General features: G+C 34.9%; 1 protein-coding gene across 1 annotated transcript; it reads left to right on the top strand.

Annotated features, from left to right (window-relative positions):
- Positions 1–2681: 2681 nt before the first annotated feature.
- c1qtnf1 (C1q and TNF related 1) lies at positions 2682–15189 on the top strand. The gene is made up of 4 exons (XM_073828392.1): positions 2682–2912; positions 12556–12698; positions 12782–12891; positions 13424–15189. Exons 1-4 carry the CDS (start codon positions 2889–2891, stop codon positions 13972–13974), a joined length of 828 nt encoding a protein of 275 aa, XP_073684493.1. The 5' UTR covers positions 2682–2888; the 3' UTR covers positions 13975–15189.
- The last annotated feature ends 4256 nt before the right edge of the window (positions 15190–19445 follow it).

Raw genomic sequence — 19445 nt, 5'->3', positions numbered from 1 at the left:
TATTATTACTGTTTAACACAGTTAAAAGCAAATGGGTGTATGGCAATTATATTGCGAACAAACAAACAAACAAAAAAATCAAACAATCTAATTGTACAAAACCGCAACTCTACAGAACTTTATTTAATGATCGTGGACAGAAGTGTTTTTGTTTGTAGTAGAATTTATTTGCTAATGAGGACATCTAGTGGTCATTGATATAAACAGCAGAAACAAACCTGTACTATTTTCTGAACCTATTTTGCAAACTTGGTATTTCTCTGTGTGATGTATGAGTATAAAAACACATATAAGACAATAGATCCACAGTGCTAGGATCCTCCAAATGCTGACCTTTAAGCTCATACTCTTATATTCTCATGTACTAAAAGACCTTCATTTGCTTAGACTCCTTTATACAGTGCCTTGCGAAAGTATTCATACTCCTTTTTTTGGTACGTTTCATGTTGATGACCTTCAAGCTCATAGTCTTAAAAGACCCTCATTTGCTTAGACTCCTTTATATACAGTTTAGAAGACAGCTATTTTCTCAGTCATGTTTATCATTGTTTAGCATGTACATAAACTTATGCATCAAGCCTTTTCTCAGTAACAGTAACCACATGCCGTATGTCATGATGAATCAGGTGACTGGGAAGAAAAGCACTTTGTAGAGTTTATAAACATGGGAATCATGTAGAGCCAGGATCTGATTACAAACAATGCTTGTACAGCATCCTTTTTCGCTTGACTGAAAGTTGATTAGTATAAAGGTAGTTGATAAATAACATTAACACCAACATTAAAAATTATACACAATCAGTTAAGTCAGATATACAAATTCTAATGCTGAAAAATGTTTGTCTTAAAGGGATAGTTCACCTAAAATGAAAATTCTGTCATTAATTACTCACCCTCATGTCATTCCAAACCTGTAAGACTTTTGTTCATTCCTGGAACACAAATTCAGATATTTTTGATGAAATCCAAGAGCTTTCTGACCTTGCATAGATGTTCAAGGCCCAAAAAGATAGTAAGAACATCATTAAAATAATCCATGTGAGATCAGAAGTTCAACTGTAATTTTATGAAGCTACGAGGATAGTAGTAACAAAATAATGACTTTGTTAAACCATTTGTATGTACTCTCCTGAAGGTGCGGAAAAGACTGACGCAGAAGAGAAGAAATTGTTGAATGTTAAAAAAACAGTTTTAGAGGTTCAAATGTTGAGGCTTAAATACTTCAAATTAGACAAATATTCTGTAGACAAATATAAATGTGTACCTAGATATGAATGTTTCTGCAAAACTAGGAAAAAAATTAAATAGTTTTAACAAATAAAAAGAATATTAAACAAAAAAATAAACTAAAAGATTTAAAAAAAATTCCCCCTTCTTGGCACAGATGCAAAACAGCAAATCTGACCAAATTACAGAGATGGTCAGATTATGATGATTTTGTGCTTTCCTCTGATTGAAGGCCTTGGAACAGTGTTCTTTTTCATGTGGTTAAGCTAACAGCTCTCCTTAGCCCCAAAAAAGGCCAATTTCAGCCAAATTGTCCTATAATGAATTTACGTAACCTCTACATTCACATACAGTGGTGGCCAAAATGATTAGAACACTAGTATTTTTACCAGCTAAAATGGTTTTAAGTCAGTTATTTCTATCTTTAGCTGTAGTGTGTTAGTAGGAAATATCAGTTTACATTTCCAAACATTAATTTTGCCATTAATTGTAATAATCCAGTGAGATTTTTGTTTGCACAAGGTCAAGTGTTCCACACAGAGATCTGATCTCATCATAATCAAGTCTGTCTGGAACAACATAAAGAAACTGAGACAGACTAAATCCAGAAGAACAGTGACAATGTCTCCAAGATGCTCCAAGAGACCTATCTGCAAAGCTACCTGAAAATCTATGTGCAAGTGCACCTAGGGCAAAAGCTGCTTTAAATGCAAAGGATGGTCACACCAAATGTTGATTTAATTTAGATAATAGAAGTTAATTGATAAAGAAAATCTATTTATGACATTATTTTGATAGCATCCTCTTTTTACACATGCATAAATCTTTTAACAGTTTGCAAGTAGGTTTCTTGAAGCTTCTTGGAGACATCGCCACAGTTCTTCTGGATCTAGTCTGTCTCAGTTTGTTCTGTTTCTTCGTGTGACTCCAGACAGACTGGATGATAATGAGATCAGATCTCCGTGTGGAGCACTGGCTGTTGTCAGACACCTTGTGCAAACTGGATTATTACAATTAATGGCAAAATGAATGTTTGGAAATGTAAACTGATATTTCCTGCTGACACACTACAGCAAAAGATAGAATTAACTGACTTAAAACCATTTTAGCTGGTGAAAATACTAGTGCTCTAATAATTTTGGCCACCACTGTATGATACAATATATTAGGTCTACAATGCTGCTAAGGTTTACTCTTTTTACAGTCCTGTAAAATTACTTAAAATGTTTGTGTCATTAAAATGCTAATCTGGTTCTCTGGAACGGTCAGCAGCTACTTAACATTTGTCCAGAAAGTCTGGGAACAAGGTGGGACACAATGCCTCACTTTTATCTGGCTCTGCTCTTTTCTCTCTCTCTCTCTCTCTCTCTCTTACTTCCCTCTATCCAGTTGGTCCACTCCACCAAGCTTTCTCTTTTTTTGTCCTTTTTGTTGTTTTCATTTCACCCCACCCTCTTGGATGCATCCATGCTCCTCCCTCCGTTCTCTTCCTTTCCTGCAGTTTTTTTCCTGGCTCCTTATGGCATGCTGAGTTTGGGAGTGCAAGAGGGAGATGCCTTAAAAACGCTGACAGGCAATAACACTCTCAGAGTCACACAGCAGTGCGGCCCAGTCAACGCAAGCATCCTCACTGCAGCCCAGCAGAGCTTTTGTGGACCTTCATGTTTGGACCTGCCAAGATAAAGGTAGGGGACATAAATTTACACTAGTACTACATGCCATTAATTTTTTTCTAATAGAACCTGTAAGGTGTTCTTGTTACACATGTTGCATGTACTTACTATTATAATATCAATTAATTATGTGTAATTACATGCGAGTAACCCTAAGCCAAACCCTAATCCTATCCCTAACCATGTAGTAAGTACATGTAGTTAATTAACATTACTCAGTACTTAATTGTATAATTACACTGTAACACGGACACCTTAAAATGATTGGTTATACATAATGGCAAGTGCAATGATGTGAAAACTTTTCCAGATGCCAAGGAAACTGAATCCTACTGCAAAACAATGTGCTTGGACAACAGCCAGATTTATGCTTTTCACATTTTTTGTCGCATTATTTCAGTAAATAAATGTTTAGGGACATAGGTGTTTTATTTTGAGAGGTGGCAGCAATGTCAAATTGACCATTGAGTCAAACAAGTTTAGAAATGTACACACGTAAATTTTAATAGCAGGTGCAACACAAAAAGACGCAGCTCGATTAAATGTTACTAAATGAAATAACACTCTGTGTTTCATCTGGCTTTAATATTGCAAAGTAATTTATTCTGCTAGTGATGGATCCCACCCTATCCCTAAGGAATATTTATTAAATCATGAGCAATGTAGGATCATGGTAAATTTCATGGAGACAAAAGATTTTTTTTTGTACAATAGAAAGAGTAGCACTGCCACAGGGTGCAGGAACCAAATCTAGGACAGGAATTTTTGAGGCATGCCATCACAAAGCCAATTCACATTGCCTCATCTCCTGCAACTGGGACAGACAGACAAAATATGACTCGATTAAAAGCAGTGCTACTCCAGATTGCCGTTAACCCCACCAATTTTCCAAACTGCATAACAGAAGTTGTGTAACAGATTGTTCTTGCATAATTTGACTTATATGGCCCCTCCTAAAATATTAACACAGCAGCAAGCAGTGGTTTATCAGGCAATGGTTCATCATGTTCCTCCAGTTGTCCCACAGTATAATTTTTTCCACTTTCAAATACGTCATATTGTGGAAGTAAAATGGGTTGACAAAGATAAGTTAAAGGTGAATGTTTTTACTCAGTTCACTGAACCATGGAAGATGTTTAAGTTTAGACAAAGTGGCTTATATGGGTGAAGAATGAATCTGGCCTCAGTGTTATGCCACACAGACTTCAAAGTGACCGCACATACTGTCTAAGCTTTGATGTCGGCACCAAATCCACTGGTGTCTATTGCTAGTTTGAAGTAAAATTAATGACATTTCTAAACAATGTTAAACCCTTGAAAAATTACTATGTAGTGCAGGATTCTGTGCGTGAATTGTTTGCGGAAACTCTTACTTCCAGACACATGGGAAACATCCCACAAGCATTCTGAAAGCATACTAACATAATACTCTTGCTATTTTAGTAGGACAATGTAGCATACCACTGTTTTGTTGTTGCATAATGCATACTATTTTAGTAAAACAGTGTGCACTATACAATGTACACAACCAGTCAAAGGTTTCTGAACAGTAAGATTTTTAATGTTTTTTAAAGAATTATCTTCTGCTCACCAAGCCTGCACTTATTTGATTCAAAATACAGCACAAGCAGTAATATTGTGAAATATTTTAATTATTTAAAATAACTGCTTTCTATTTAAATATTTTTTTAAATGTAATTTATTCCTGTGATCAAAGATAAATTTGCAGCATCATTACTTCAGTCTTCAGTGTCACATGTTCCTTCAGAAATTATTCTAATATGCTGATTTGCCGTTCAAGAAACATTTGTTTTTATTATTATGAATATTTAAAACAGTTGAGTACATTTATTTTCATTTAATATATTTTATCTGAAAGAAAATCTGTTGTAACACTATATTTTGTAAACACTATACAATTCAAAAGCTTGGAGTCAGTATACATTTTTTGGGGGGAAAGAAATTATAGAAATTATTACTTTTATTTAGCAAGGATGCTTTAAATTGATAAAAAGTGATGTTAAAGACATTTATAATTTTACAAAAGATTACTATTTCAGATAAATGCTGTTCTTCTGAACTTTCTATTCATTAAAGAAACCTGAAAAAAATATATAAGCTGTTTTCAACATAATAATAATAATATATGTTTTTGAGCTGCAAATCAGAATATTAGAATGATTTCTGAAGGAAATTGTGACTGAAGTAATGATGCTAAAAAAATCAGCTTTGAAATCAGAGGAATACATTACATTTTAAAACATATTCAAATAGTTTACTTTCAGTAAACATATTTCAAAATTCTGTTTTCAAAATTCTGTCTTTGAATCAAATAAATGCAGGCTTCTTTCAAAAACATAAAAAAATCTTACTGTACAAAAACTTTTGACTGATAGTGTATATTAAGTATTCACTAAGTGGCAAGTTAGTATTTAATTCCAAACACATTTAATTACCTTCAGCTTTGTATTTGATGGTATATTTTTGTGTTTGATAGAACTATCCTTCATCTTCTTCTCCTTTTAAACATCACCTAAATGCCCATGACCAAACAATCAAAAGGTGCAATCTTGTCTTTGTACATACCCTTCCTATATTAGACAAGGGGTAAGACTTGTTGGTACAGGTATGTGATGTTATTTAATACTTTGTTTGCAAACCAACCACATTGTTGAAGCTCACCCCCAGCAGTTGTCTGCATTTAAAAAAAAAAAGAGGGAAAAACAACTCAAAGCGACCGGAGAGACTGCTGGAGCCTTTCCACAAGGTTAATATGAGCTTGTTATGTTTTTTAAAAAAGGAAAAGTTTACTGTTTTATACTCAAATTACTGGAGACCAGCTGTGTTTCAAGTGCTTGTCCTTTCTGATAACACTAGCATCCGAATGAACTCGAGAAACTAAGTGAAAGTTCAGAAGGAAAAGGAGATTGTTCCTTTAAAGTGGTCATGACATGTATTTTTTTTATTATTATTTGAATGTTCACCACTGTTATGATGATTAGCTAACGTCATTGCATAGGAAACAGTATCAACGCCCTCTTGCTATTGCTTGAGATGATAAAAAAACAGTCATTTCCAGACAAAGCATTATGAAACCATTTACTTCCCGTTTGTGATGCAGCTGCAGATCAAGTACCGCTTCATCTTTCAACAAATGTTTTTCAACAAATGTAATCCGGGATGCTATTAACAATAAACTGTCCCCTTTTTCTTTATTCTGGGATCATTTTGATATCTGTAGTAAGATGCGAACAAGCTGTTTAAACCAAACGCATCAAAGCAAGCTGACAATGCAAATGTTTGTGCCCGGGTGACGTCACCTTGCAGCTCAGATCCAAAAGAGCCATTTTGAAGCTTGATTAAATAAATGCTTTGTTTTAATTAGGAGGATGTTTTAAGTTATGAAACTCGCAGGATGTTGTAATGATACAAAGACCTCTTATATGCCAAAAGATCAAGACAAATTTGATTTCTCATGTCATGACCCCTTTAATAATAGACCATGTCCATGTTCACTTTCATTCCCTGAGGTTCATTCAACTTCCTCTGAAGAATTTATAGTCTGCAAAAACATCTGCAAAGATTTGCGAAGATTATAAATGTGAGAACAGCAGCAGGTTGGTCCAAGAATGTACTGTAGGAAAGGGTATATGGTAGATTAAACCTAGCATATGGGGGCTTCAACTGTACATGACTAGTGACAGAAGCACATTCAATATGTGGTTGAAAGTAGGTCACTGGGGTGCGTATGGTCACACACCCAAACCCAAGAATGGAGACAGTACCTCTTATTACTGAAGCCAAAGAGTCCTCATTCACCCCAGTGTTTATCTTCAGCTGCTGACCTCAGACTGGAGAATGTAGAAAAGCGTTACACCTGGTGCGCCTCACCTTAAATATGATCCAGATCCAAACACCAAAGCAGGAGGACAAAGAATCGGCTGACTTTTATTGATTCGGCAGGATCACTGACCCGAGACCACACTTGTTTTCCACTGAGAAAATCCACCAAAGCCACACCTCGTAGATCAGACACGCCACTGCATGCCTGCGGAACTGTGTAAGGATGACAAAAAGCACAATGCAGATTAGTAAATAGTTATTACGATCTGTTGTGATAACACAATGACTATTATTGTTATGACACTTTCAGTGGCTGTTTACAGTTTAGGAATGTGGGAAGATACCTACATCATTTTCTTTATGATGTTTACCAAGTAGATTAATATCATGAGTATTTCAAAAACGGGAAAGGGTGTAATTTCTGCATCACTAGTGGCAACAAACGGAATTATTTTTTCAAAGAGTAAAATGCAAGTTATTGCATTTATTACAATAGCCAAATACGGTTATGGTACATGACTAAAGAAAGCGGTCAAATGTTTGTGCATTTGATTCTTGGCTCGCCGTTCATAGTTTCAACCCTACAGAGGGTTCAAAGACTGTTAGATGTACTCAAAAGTAGCGGTTGGGCGCTTATGATTTGGAGCGTGGTGTTCCCTGGAGACAAAGGGAGAAAAAAACACTCTCTGCTTATGTAATGCGTTTAAAAAGGTCAGGGTAGATGTTGATTGAGCCAAGAAGACTGGGCCAGAACTAAAGGAGGACTCAGTGATGTGCTGAACATGTAAACATGACCTTAAGGCCCCAACATCCGCAGGAAGGAGAGGGATTCTCATGCCAGGATATCAGATGTGGGATTGTAAACATGGCTGTGCATGAAAAAGAAGATAATCACGGAAACAGCAGCAAAAGGGAAATAATATAAAACAGGACTTCTGGATGGACTGACTACCAGTTACTTGAAGCCTAAAAGTCAGATGGAACCAGAAAAATCTATGAAAAAAATAAACAATACAACTAATAAATATATAAGATAAAAATTTAATATATAAATTACAATTAGCCCCCCTAAACCTCAGTCTCATCCGGGTCACGGCACCATTGTAACCGGGTTTGAGTGGAGCGGTTAGGACCGGAGGGGTTACATCAGAGGTCATGTTAACCAAAAATTGTCCGTCATTGACGGAAAAATCTGAAGGCCATCTGTCATTTTGAGGGTGATCTATTTTAACTTGTAACTGTAATTTCCACTTCACGTTCCAATCCAGAATGTAAATGAAACGCTCACAAATCTTTTGCTATGCGTTTGATTGTACACAGGCAATCAGTTTAAGGTACAGCGATCTATCACGCCACAATAAAGAGTGTCAAAACTGTATTTATTGCTTGAATTTCTTTATGAAATTGACAGGATTTGATATTTGAGACTTTTTCATATGAAAAGTAACACAGCTATTGCGATTTATTGGATGGGAGGTGCACTATGTAGGACTACTGTTCATTCATAAACTGAAAACAGCATAGACAAAAAGATTGTTTGGGATTTAAGAATCTATATTGGTTCATAAAAATGAGAATCTGTTAAAATCGAGAATTCAATTATTTATTTTTTAGTTTTTAACTGTGTGGTGTAGTGTTGAACATGAAAAGTGACGTACAGTCATTTTTCATATTAAAATATGAAAAATAAAATGACGGGTAATAATAGATTATGACAGAATTTTTATGACCCTGTCCGTCAAAATGACGGACCAACCTCTGGGTTACACACACACACACACACACACACATGTACACATACACACACACACACACACACACACACACACACACACACACACACACACACACATATATACATATATACATATACATATATATATTTTGAGATAATGACTAGTGCATAATAGTGTATACACTGGGTTGCAAAGAGTATATAACACAATATATACAGTGTAAATAACATCCAACTTCCTTTACCAAGCTTCTGCTTTGAAACACCACAAACAATCCAATAGACACATACTGTACATGTGCAGCACCAAAAAGACAGTCAGATGATACCCAGTTGAACACATCATAAGCTTACAGAGGATTAGAAGTGCACAACCTCAAAGCGTTGCCCTAAAACTGCTTTGAACTTCAGATTGAAGTGAGTGGTTTGACCTCTTCTTACATTAAACATCACTCTATAACACACCGATGCACACAGAACAGAGGCTTCATCTTAGTGAGTTTATTAAATACTGGGACTGCAGTGTAGTGGTCCCCAGGAAACCTTATTCATCTTAGTATTAAAGCAGTCTATAGTTTTATATACTTTATGGCATGTTTGGATTGTGGAGTCAATGTGCTGCATGGTCTAAGAGCTGGGAGCTCATGTAGTACTCGACTTTAAAACACTAAAAAATATTGAATGAAACATGTTTACACTGTTATTAACTGGATTTCCATGCTATCTACATAGACCAAACACTCTGCATAACAATCTCTGTAAAATATTGATTAACAATATCAATGATCACAGACCATGAAACCACAGGCATGTTGATATGCTACTATGTGACCTACTGTGCAATTATTTAGTGCGTGTCATTTCCTGTAGTGCTGCTACACTGCACAGCCGGACACTACAAAACTAAAATTATGACAGCCTATAATCTAACGTAGGGTCTTTCTCTGTTACATTCTATATTTAGTACACATTTCAAGCTAGTTTTACTTGATAAAATTGTTGATTTTACCCTAAATTAACATTTTACCCTGAAATCTTAATGGTGCAAAAATGACAACTACTTAGGCCATAGATTGGGGAGGTTTGTGTGATCACAATGATTACATTCTTTATGGACTAACTGTTTTCATAGAAGAATGTTAATGGACACAGTATTTGTAATCTGTTATAAGTAAATGGGTTTTGCCTCTCATCACATTAAGCTGGAATTCATGCTGGCCTTGACCGGGTTGTTAAGTATTTTGGATAGCAGAGCATTTAGCAAAATATGTGGGCTCTTTTTCAACTTTGTGGGATTTTTTTTTTCAGTATGTTCCCAAGCACAGAAAATGGGAAAAAAATGCAAACACATTTCACAATTGCATGTGTATAAAAACCTGTGATAATTTAATTGTTGAAGTAGTCAAATTTTGATTTTCGACTATACTGTAGCTCACCATTTAAAAAGTAGTTAGCTACAGTAATACTTGCTATTAATGTAGGATTAAACTATTACAGCAACAAGAGTGACAGTCTTAAACTTGAACAGATATATTAAAAGTATCTTGTTACTGGAAAAGCCACCATCACCAACAGACTAAAGAAGGACGGAGACAGAACTGGCCTTAAAAGACTTTTTGGCTCATGTCTTGCTTCATTAAGTGTAATACTTTCTGCTCATGATTGAGCTGTGGTGTCATGAGATGGAAAAAAACATGAAATAGTGGTTTTGTGTGATTGCCAAATTAAAATAGGACAATAAATTCCAAGACATCTTTTTCACTGGTTTCATAACTTTTCAGGTCATGTTGTCATGTTTTCTTATAACAAAGATTTTCAATTTGCCTTTCATTAGCTTTCATTAGCTCATGATTGTTGTTTATGAAATTCCACAATGATGGCAGGACCCTACGTAGCTTTCCGCATAGCTTTGACCTGAAAACAATTTTGTTGTTGCTATTATACACCAAACGCAATAGGCTGAATAATAAAACCAGTCCTTTGCTGATACATAACATGCATCAAGAATGATACTGTCATAACACGGTGCTCCCATCATGCCCCTTAGCGTTCAACAGCACAAGGCCTAAACATGTGATACTTGTACATAAAAGCCATTTTATGTGATCTCCAAAATTAAATAATTGTGCTGAAAGAAATTTCAAACTGTTTCTGTAATAGCTACACATAGAGTTGAGGTCAAAAGTTTACATCTAACTTCCAGAATCTGCAAAATGTTCATTATTTTACCAAAACTGTTTATTTTAATACTGACCTGAATAAGATATTCACATAAAAGAAGTTTACATAGTCCACAAGATAAAATATTAGTTCAATTTACAAAACTGACCCTGTTCAAAAGTTTACATCCACTTGATTCTTAATACTATGTTGTTACCTGAATGATCCACAACTGTGTTTTTTTTTGTTTAGTGACAAGTCCCTTGTTTGTCCTGAACAGGTAAACTGCCTGCTGTTTTTCAGAAAAATCCTTCAGGTCCCACAAATCCTGAAATCAAATTGCTGGAAAGGGTTCAAATACACAAAAATGCTGGAAAACCAAATTTCCAGCATTTTTGTGTATTTGAACCCTTTCCAACAATGACTGTATGATTTTGAGATCCATCTATTAACACAGAGGACAACTGAGGGAATCATATGCAACTATTACAGAAGGTTCAACTCTCACTGGTGCTTCAGAAGGAAAAACCATGCATCAAGAGCTTGGAAACATGTAACTATCTTCAGCAGCCTCTGAAGGGCAGTACTAAATGAAGGCTAAATAAGAAATGTTCAAATGTTTTTATCCCCCGGTTCTTAATGCATGTTTTTTTCCTTTGGAGCATCAGTGAGCGTTTGAACCATTGATAATAGTTGCAATAGTCCCTCAGTTGTCCTCAGTGTGAAAAGATGGATCTAAAAATCATATAGTCATTGTTGGAAAGGGTTCAAATACAAAAAAATCTTGGAAAACCAAAGAATTTGTGGGACCTGAAGGATTTTTCTGAAGAACAGTGGGCAGTTTAACTGTACAGACTGTTAAGAATCAAGGGGATGTAAACTTTTTGACTGGGGTCATTTTTATAAATTCAACTACTATTTTCTCTTGTGGACTATATGTAAACATCTTTTATGTGAAATATCTTATTCAGGTCAGTACTAAATAAACAATAACATGCATATTGTATGATCCCTCTTATTCTGGTAAAATGATTAACATTTTGCAGATTCTGAAAGGGGGATGTAAACTTTTGACCTCAACTGTAAGCAATATTTTTTAGTTCCCTTGATGTTAAAGGCATAGTTCACCCAAAAATGAAAAATCATTAATTACTCACCCTCATGTCATTCCAAACCAGTAAGTCCTTTTTTCATCTTCAGAACACAAATTACGGTATTTTTTATAAAATCTGAGAGCTTTCTGACCCTGCATAGACAACAACGCAACTTCCACGTACAAGGCCCAGAAAGGTAGTAGAGATATTGTTAAAACAGTCCATGTGACATCAGTGGTTCAACCATAATATTATTTTTGTTTTTTTTTTGTGCCCAAAAAGTATTGTTGTAGCTTCATAATATCAAGGTTCAACCACTTACAAGGACTGTTTTATCAATGTCCTTACTACCTTTTTGGGCCTTAAACGGGTCAGTTGCATTGCTGTCTATGCAGAGTCAGAAAGCCCTTGGATTTCATTAAAAAAAAAAAATTGTGTTCTCAAGATGAATGAAGGTATTATCTGTTTGGAATGACATGAGGGTGAGTAATGACAGAATTTTCATTTTTGGTTGAAGTGTTGATTTTTCTGTTGAGTTAACATATTTTCTTGATTCATATTAATTATAATTGATTTTAATGTTATCAATACTTAAATATATATATACACTATATACATGTTTTTTATTTTTTACTATTTGAATATATTTTAAAATGTAACTTATTCCTGTGATGGCAAAGCTGAATTTTCAGATACTATTACTTAAGTGTTCAGTGTTCTTGTCTTTATTGTGTCTTCGCAGAATAAAGAAATAGAGAAAAGAAAAACAATTGAATACGCCAGTTTTCAACTTATCCAATTAATAAGTTTAATTTTGCCTCAGATGCTGGTGTCAAGTTTGGTACTACTGATGGTTGTGTTTGCCAAATGGGTTGAGCCGTATGTTGCACAATACCGGGATGTGGACCAAGACACATATGAGCCCAGTGAAAATCAGAAATCCCCAGAATACTACAGAGATGGCAGGTACTTTCCCTGATTTATCTATCTATCCATCTATCTATCTATCTTTATATCTATCTTATTAATATATCCTCTTGTGAATCTAGTGGAACAGAATGCAGACGGTGCTGTGACCCAGCAGAGGAAGCCCCACAGTATGCCAGTCCAAACCCACAGTACAATATTGTGCCACAGATAAACATCACCATCCTAAAAGGTACGAAATACTTCAAAATACTTCTTCCATTTTAAGGATTATGACGATACATTTACAGAACAAGGCTTACATTTACAGAACGATTTACATAATCTGTTGACTCAGTTTGACTGTATACACTTGTTTGGGTCAACGTAAGTCTTAGCTAAATATCTCACAGTCTGTGAGTGATATAGGTCAGGCCTGGTTAATCACAGGCTGCTCCTGTGGGCAGGAAAACATGCACCAAAAAGGACAAACCACCACAGAAAGTGACTTTATGAGCCAAACTGTCACAAACAACAGAAGACAAATGGCTGTGAGATTGGCGCCATCTTCTATACAACAGTCCAAATTTCACTCCACATAAACAAGACCATTTAAGAGTCATCATTTTTATTATTGGATGTTTAATAAAACACCCTCGAGAACATGAAGATTTCAGGAAGCAAGACATGATAAATCAGAGATTAAGAATTTAAAGAGCTTTTTAATGATCATAGTTAAAACTTTGAACCGAAGTTAACTTTTTACTACATTCTTTGCCTTACAGGGGAGAAGGGAGATGCTGGCGTGCGAGGACCTTATGGGAAAACTGGCAAGTCTGGGCAAGCCGGACCCCGAGGGGCCCACGGCGTGAAGGGAAACAAGGGGAGCATCGGTTCTCCCGGAGAACCCTGTAAGTCCTACTACGCTGCCTTCTCCGTGGGCCGCAAGAAGGCCCTGCACAGTATCGATTACTACCAGACCATGGTCTTCGACACAGAGTTTGTCAACTTATATGGCCACTTCAACATGTTCACGGGCAAGTTCTTTTGCTACGTCCCCGGCATCTATTTCTTCAGCCTAAACGCACACACTTGGAACCAAAAGGAAACGTACCTGCACTTAATGAAGAACGAGCAGGAGATGGCCATCTTATACGCTCAGCCCAGTGACCGCTCCATCATGCAGAGCCAGAGCCTCATGCTGGAGCTGGAGAGGGACGACCAGGTGTGGATTCGGCTCTTTAAGGGCGAAAGAGAAAACGCTGTGTTCAGTGATGACTTTGACACCTACATCACATTTAGTGGTTATCTTATTAAGGCAAAGTCAGAAGGTTAAGCAGAGCCAATCTATGGACAAATCTATGGATTTCTTGTTATTCTTTTTTGTAATATATTTTTAACATGGTACTTCAGGAGGAAGCTTGATTAACCTTTGTGATCCAGTACTGGAGTGTCTTGTGTGTCTGACCATCTTTAACTTTGTTACAGAGGCTGGTGCTCTTTGACAAACATGGTAAAGGTTATTGCGCTAGAAACATTTTAAACAAATCTATATCTAAATACATATCAGGACAACAGTATCATATTTTACCAGAGATTTTGCACAATGTTTATGGGTGCCTTTTTCATGCGTAGATACATCAGTAATCATTTAAGAGATTACTTTAAATTATTGTATTATATCTATATTATATTATAATACACCCAGCTATAAATCAGTATTAAATTACTTCTAAAAATGGAAAGTGGTGCTAGGACTAAATTTCAGTTCAACATTCAAATCATTAAATCAGAACAAGTATCAGAAAAGACGTTGAAGTATCATCATTTCAGAAAAGTTTAAATAATACTTTTTTTTAAGCAAGTAAACTTTATGTCAAATATTTTGGTAAATAAATATTTTTATAATTTACAGTTTTGTAGAATGAGAAAATGGGTTACAGACAATGATCAATGATGATACACCTTGATCTCTGAATGTACTGTATTATAAATGTTATTTTTGTATAAATGGATGCACCGTAAGACTTCAGAGTCATATTATTGTATAAACAACTACGTTGTGAACTTGATAACAGTTAGACAAATGTATGCTTTAAAACAGTGTAATTATAAGAAGTTATAAAAATCCTGTTCCTGTTTTGCACAAGATCTCTATAAAATAAAAATAATATGAACTGGACTATTAGCACTTAACCAAAGCTCATTATTTTGAAAGAAACGGGTTACTGTGGTCAACAGCAAGTTCCTATAAAAAGACTAACAGTGGCTTCAGCAGAAAGCACATTTATTATTATTGTTAATTTGTAAATGATGTGTTCATTGTCTATTTTGTCAGCTAGTGGAAAACAGTGACCTAGAGGTCACAGTACATTAAATGTTAAAAAGCTGCAATGATTGAGTGGTGCTGTAAAACAGGTTCATAATATCAATACATAATCTTTTTAGACTAGATGTCTGAAAGCAACTGCTTGCTATATCATTATTTTTTGATTAGTTTTCGATTGTTATTTATGCATTAAATGCATTAATAAAAAAGCAATCCAGTCCATCTGAATGTTGAGTTTTAATTTTTGATTTACAATATTTTAATTATTATAATTATTATTAGTAGTAGTAGTATTTTGAACAGACTGTCTGTAATGCATATCAAATTCACACCTTTGATGTTTAAACTTTTCTCTTGTGTATTTTAGAAAGCATTTGTTCTGACCACTCTAAACACAGACACAGACACACAACATTGTCCCCAACTCCAACAAGGCAGAATTAAAGATTAAATGGATTTGGTGAACAACAGACACATATTTAAGAATCAAAAGCCGTATCAGATTTTGGTAACCTTTAATGATCTGCGTGTGTAGCTCTTCATATCAGTCTAAAATATGGAAGACAGAAGTTTAGACATGACCAATTTGCTTAACACTGAAGCCATCCTGTGTGAAACAGAGAGGGGTAACAGACTTCGGTAACCTGTTATACAGAATTGACGGATTAAATTGAGCAGGGCTGTATCTTAGCAGCTGTTCAAACCAGAGAAAAATGCTTTTAGGAATATTAAACAGAAGATTAGACATCAGCATAGTGAATTTGAGTAACAATAAAGCCATTCTGTGTGAATTAAAGGGTGAAAACGGATTTCAGTAACCTGCTATGTTGAAATTGTTCACATCTGTGCAAAATGAATTGAAGGATATTAAACAGAGGAGGTAAGACAGCACCAGAATATGGAAGCCCGTTTCCACCACTGAATAAAACATTTTAAAAAGTAATTGCGACTTTATCTCATAATTCTGACTTTTCTCACAATTGTGAGTTCACAAACTCGCAATTCAGACTTTTCCCCTCAGAATTGTTAGATATATCAACTTGCAATTCTGAGAAAATAATATGCGTGTTATAAATCAGAATTGTGAGTTTTTCGCAATTCTGACTTTTTTTCCAGAATTATGATACAAACTCGAAATTTTGACTTTTTTTCCTCAGAATTGTTAAATATAAACTCGCAATTCTGAGAAATGAACATGTGAGTTATAAAGTCTGAACTGTGAGACTTATTACTTGCAATTGCGAGTTACTAAGTCAGATTTGTGACAGATAAACTTACAATTCTAAGAACATATTAGTCTTTTTTCCCCTTAAAATTGGATTTTATTACTCACAATTGCGAGAAAAGAAAAGAATTGTTACTTTGTATCTCACAATTCTGACTTTATAACTCGCAATTGTGAGTTTATATTACACAATTCTGACTTCTGACTAAAAAGCTAAAAAAAGTCAGAATTGCGAGACAAACTCGCTATTGCGAGACAAAAGTCAGAATTGTGTGATATAAACTCACAATTGCAAGGTATAAAGTCAGAATTGTGAGATACAAAGTCACAATTCTTACTTTTTCTCAGAATTGTGTGATATAAACTCACAATTGCAAGAAATAAAGTTAGAATTGTGACTTTTCTCCTAATTGCAAGTGTGTCTCTGACATTCTCACAATTCCGGCTTCTTTTCTCCCAATTGTGAGTAATAAAATCCAATTTTGAGAGAAAAGAAGACTGATATGTTCTGACTTTATAACTTGTATATTCATTTCTCAGAATTGCGAGTTGACATATCTAACAATTCTGAGGGAAAAAAAGTCCAAATTGCGAGTTTGTAAACTCACAATTGTGAGAAAAGTCAGAATTATGAGATAAAGTCTCAGTTTATATCAGAGTTTATATCTCGCAATTCTGACTATATTTCTCAGAATTGCAAGTTTATGTCACAATTCTGACATTATAACACGCAATTGCGAGTTCATAAATCTCAAATCACAATTCTGACAAAAAAAGTCAAACTCACAACTGCGGGAAAAAAAAAATCAGAATTGTACGTTTTTTTCTGACTTTATTTCTCGCAATTGTATGTTTATATCATGCAATTCTGAGAAAAAAACTGTACTTTATATCTTAAAATTGACTTCATAACTCACAATTGCGAGTTTGTCTCTCGCAATTCTAACTTTATTTCTCAGAATTGCAAGTTTATATCTAAATTTGAGAAAAAAAGTCAGACTTGTGAGAGGTAAAGTCGCAAATGCAAGAAAAAAAAAGTCAGAATTGTGAGATCATTTTTATTTTTATTTATTTTTTAATTCAGTGGTGGAAACAGGCTTCCATAGGTTAGACATGCATCATGAGAAAATCTGGGTAACATTAAAGCTATTCTGTGTGAAATAGAGCAGGCTAAGAGATTTCAGTCATGTCAGATTTACTGACCCTGCTGTATCTCTGCAGCTGTTCACATTAGAGAAAAATGTTTTATAGGGTATAAAACAGAGGTAAGACATTTCCAGAATGAATTCAGGTAACATTAAAGCAATTCAGTGTGTGAAATAGAGAGGGGTAACAGATTTCAGTAACCTGTTATGCTACCTTGTCAGATTTGGTGACCTTGTTTTATCTCTGCAGCTGTTCACATTAGAGCAGAATGCTTTCAAGGATATAAAACAGATGAGGTTAAACATCACTAAAATAAATCTAGGTAAAATTAAAGCCTTTCTGTGTGAAATAGAGAGGAGTAGCAGATTTTAGTAACCGTTTATGCTACCTTGTCGGATTCAGTGACTCTGCTGTATCTCTGCAGCTGTTCACATTAGAGCAGAATGCTTCCTAAGGTACAACACAAAGGAGGTTAGACATCATCAGAGCAAAATGAGTAACTCAAAGCTTTTGAATGGTATAGTGCATAATGTTACAAAAGCTTTATTTCAGATAAATGCAAATCTTTTCTATTCATCAAAGAAACCTGAAAAAAAATATATTTAACTGTTTTAAATATTGATAATAATAGTAAATAAATGTTTCTTGAAGAGCAAATCAACATATTAGAATGATTTCTAAAGGATCATGTGACACTGAAGACTGGTGTAATGATGCTGAAATTTTTGCTTTGATCACAGGAATAAATAACATTATAAAATATATTTAAATAGAAAGCAGTTATTTTTAATATTATTATATTATTGCTTTTGGTGTATTTTAGATTAAATAAATGCAGGCTTGGTGAGCAGACGAGAATCCATTAAAACATTAAAAATGTTATTGATCAAAAACTTTTGACTGCAGTGTATGTTTGTTTGTTTACATCTGAACAAAATGCTTTCTGCCATATATCTAGGTAACATTAAAGCCATGACGGATTCAGCGACTCTTCTGTATATCTGTGGCTGTTCACACCAGAGCAAAATCCTTTCTAAGATATAAGACAGAAGTTAGACATCACCTAAATGAATTCAGGTAACATTAAAGCCATTCTGTGTAAAATAGAAGAGTGCAACAGATTTTGGTAACATGTTATGCTGCTGTAATTGCAAATTAATGCCTCTTCTATTACTTTTCTTTAACCATAGGTACTTGTTGCCATCTAGTGGTGTAGTTATAAAGTTCTTCAAGGGATAGTTCACCCAAAAATCATAATGAAGTCCCATTTGTTCCATGTTGTTCCTTTTTTATTCTTTGGGCCATGGAAGTTAACTGACCAAAACTGGTTACCAACTTTATTTTAACATCTCCCCCTGTTTTCCACAGAAAAAAAAGAGTCATACAGGTTTAGAATTACATAAAAAAGATAAAAGTTTAATCTCACTTTTCATATCACCTTAATTTTAAATAATCTTAAAAGAAAACCTTTCTATAATAACTATTATTGAATAAGTAATTTAAAAGACTTCTATTTTTCATATTTCTGACATGGAATTGCAGTGGTGGCCAAAAATATTAGAACACTAGTATTTTCATCAGTTAAAAATGGTTTTAAGTCAGTTATTTCTATCCTTGCTGTAGTGTGTCAGTGGGAAATACCAGTTTACATTTCCAAACATTTGCCATTAATTGTAATAATCCAGTGAGATTTTTGTTTGCACAATGAGTCTGACAACAGCCAGTGCTCCACATGGCATGTGCTCCAGTCTGTCTGGAATGACATGAAGAAATCGAACAAAATGAGACAGACTAAACCCAGAAAAACTGGCAACATCTCTAAAACTTTTAACAGTACTGTAGCTGTGCAGGTAGGCTTCTTGAAGCATTTTGGAGACGTTGTTAGAGTTCCTTTGGATGAAGTCTGTCTCAGTTTGTTCTGTTTCTTCATGTGACTCCAGACAGAGTGGATGATAATGAGATCAGATCTCCGTGTGGGGCACTGGCTGTTGTCAGACTCCTTGTGCAAACTGGATTATTACAATTGATGGCAAAATGAATGTTTGGAAATGTAAACCGATATTTCCTGCTGACACACTACAGCAAAAGAGTGAAATAACTGACTTAA

The sequence above is a fragment of the Garra rufa genome, chromosome 22, assembly GCF_049309525.1.
Source record: "Garra rufa chromosome 22, GarRuf1.0, whole genome shotgun sequence".
Lineage (NCBI taxonomy): Eukaryota > Metazoa > Chordata > Actinopteri > Cypriniformes > Cyprinidae > Garra > Garra rufa.
Note: the sequence above shows the minus strand (reverse complement) of the source record. Positions and strands in the feature narration are given on the sequence as shown.

What these genes read in the sequence shown, in the direction of transcription:
- c1qtnf1 (XM_073828392.1), top strand. Translation starts at nt 2,889, where the DNA reads ATGTTTGGACCTGCCAAGATAAAG. An exon ending in GAATACTACAGAGATGGCAG is followed by an intron (nt 12,699 to 12,781) that starts GTACTTTCCCTG and finishes TTGTGAATCTAG; the next exon opens with TGGAACAGAATGCAGACGGT. An exon ending in AAACATCACCATCCTAAAAG is followed by an intron (nt 12,892 to 13,423) that starts GTACGAAATACT and finishes TTTGCCTTACAG; the next exon opens with GGGAGAAGGGAGATGCTGGC.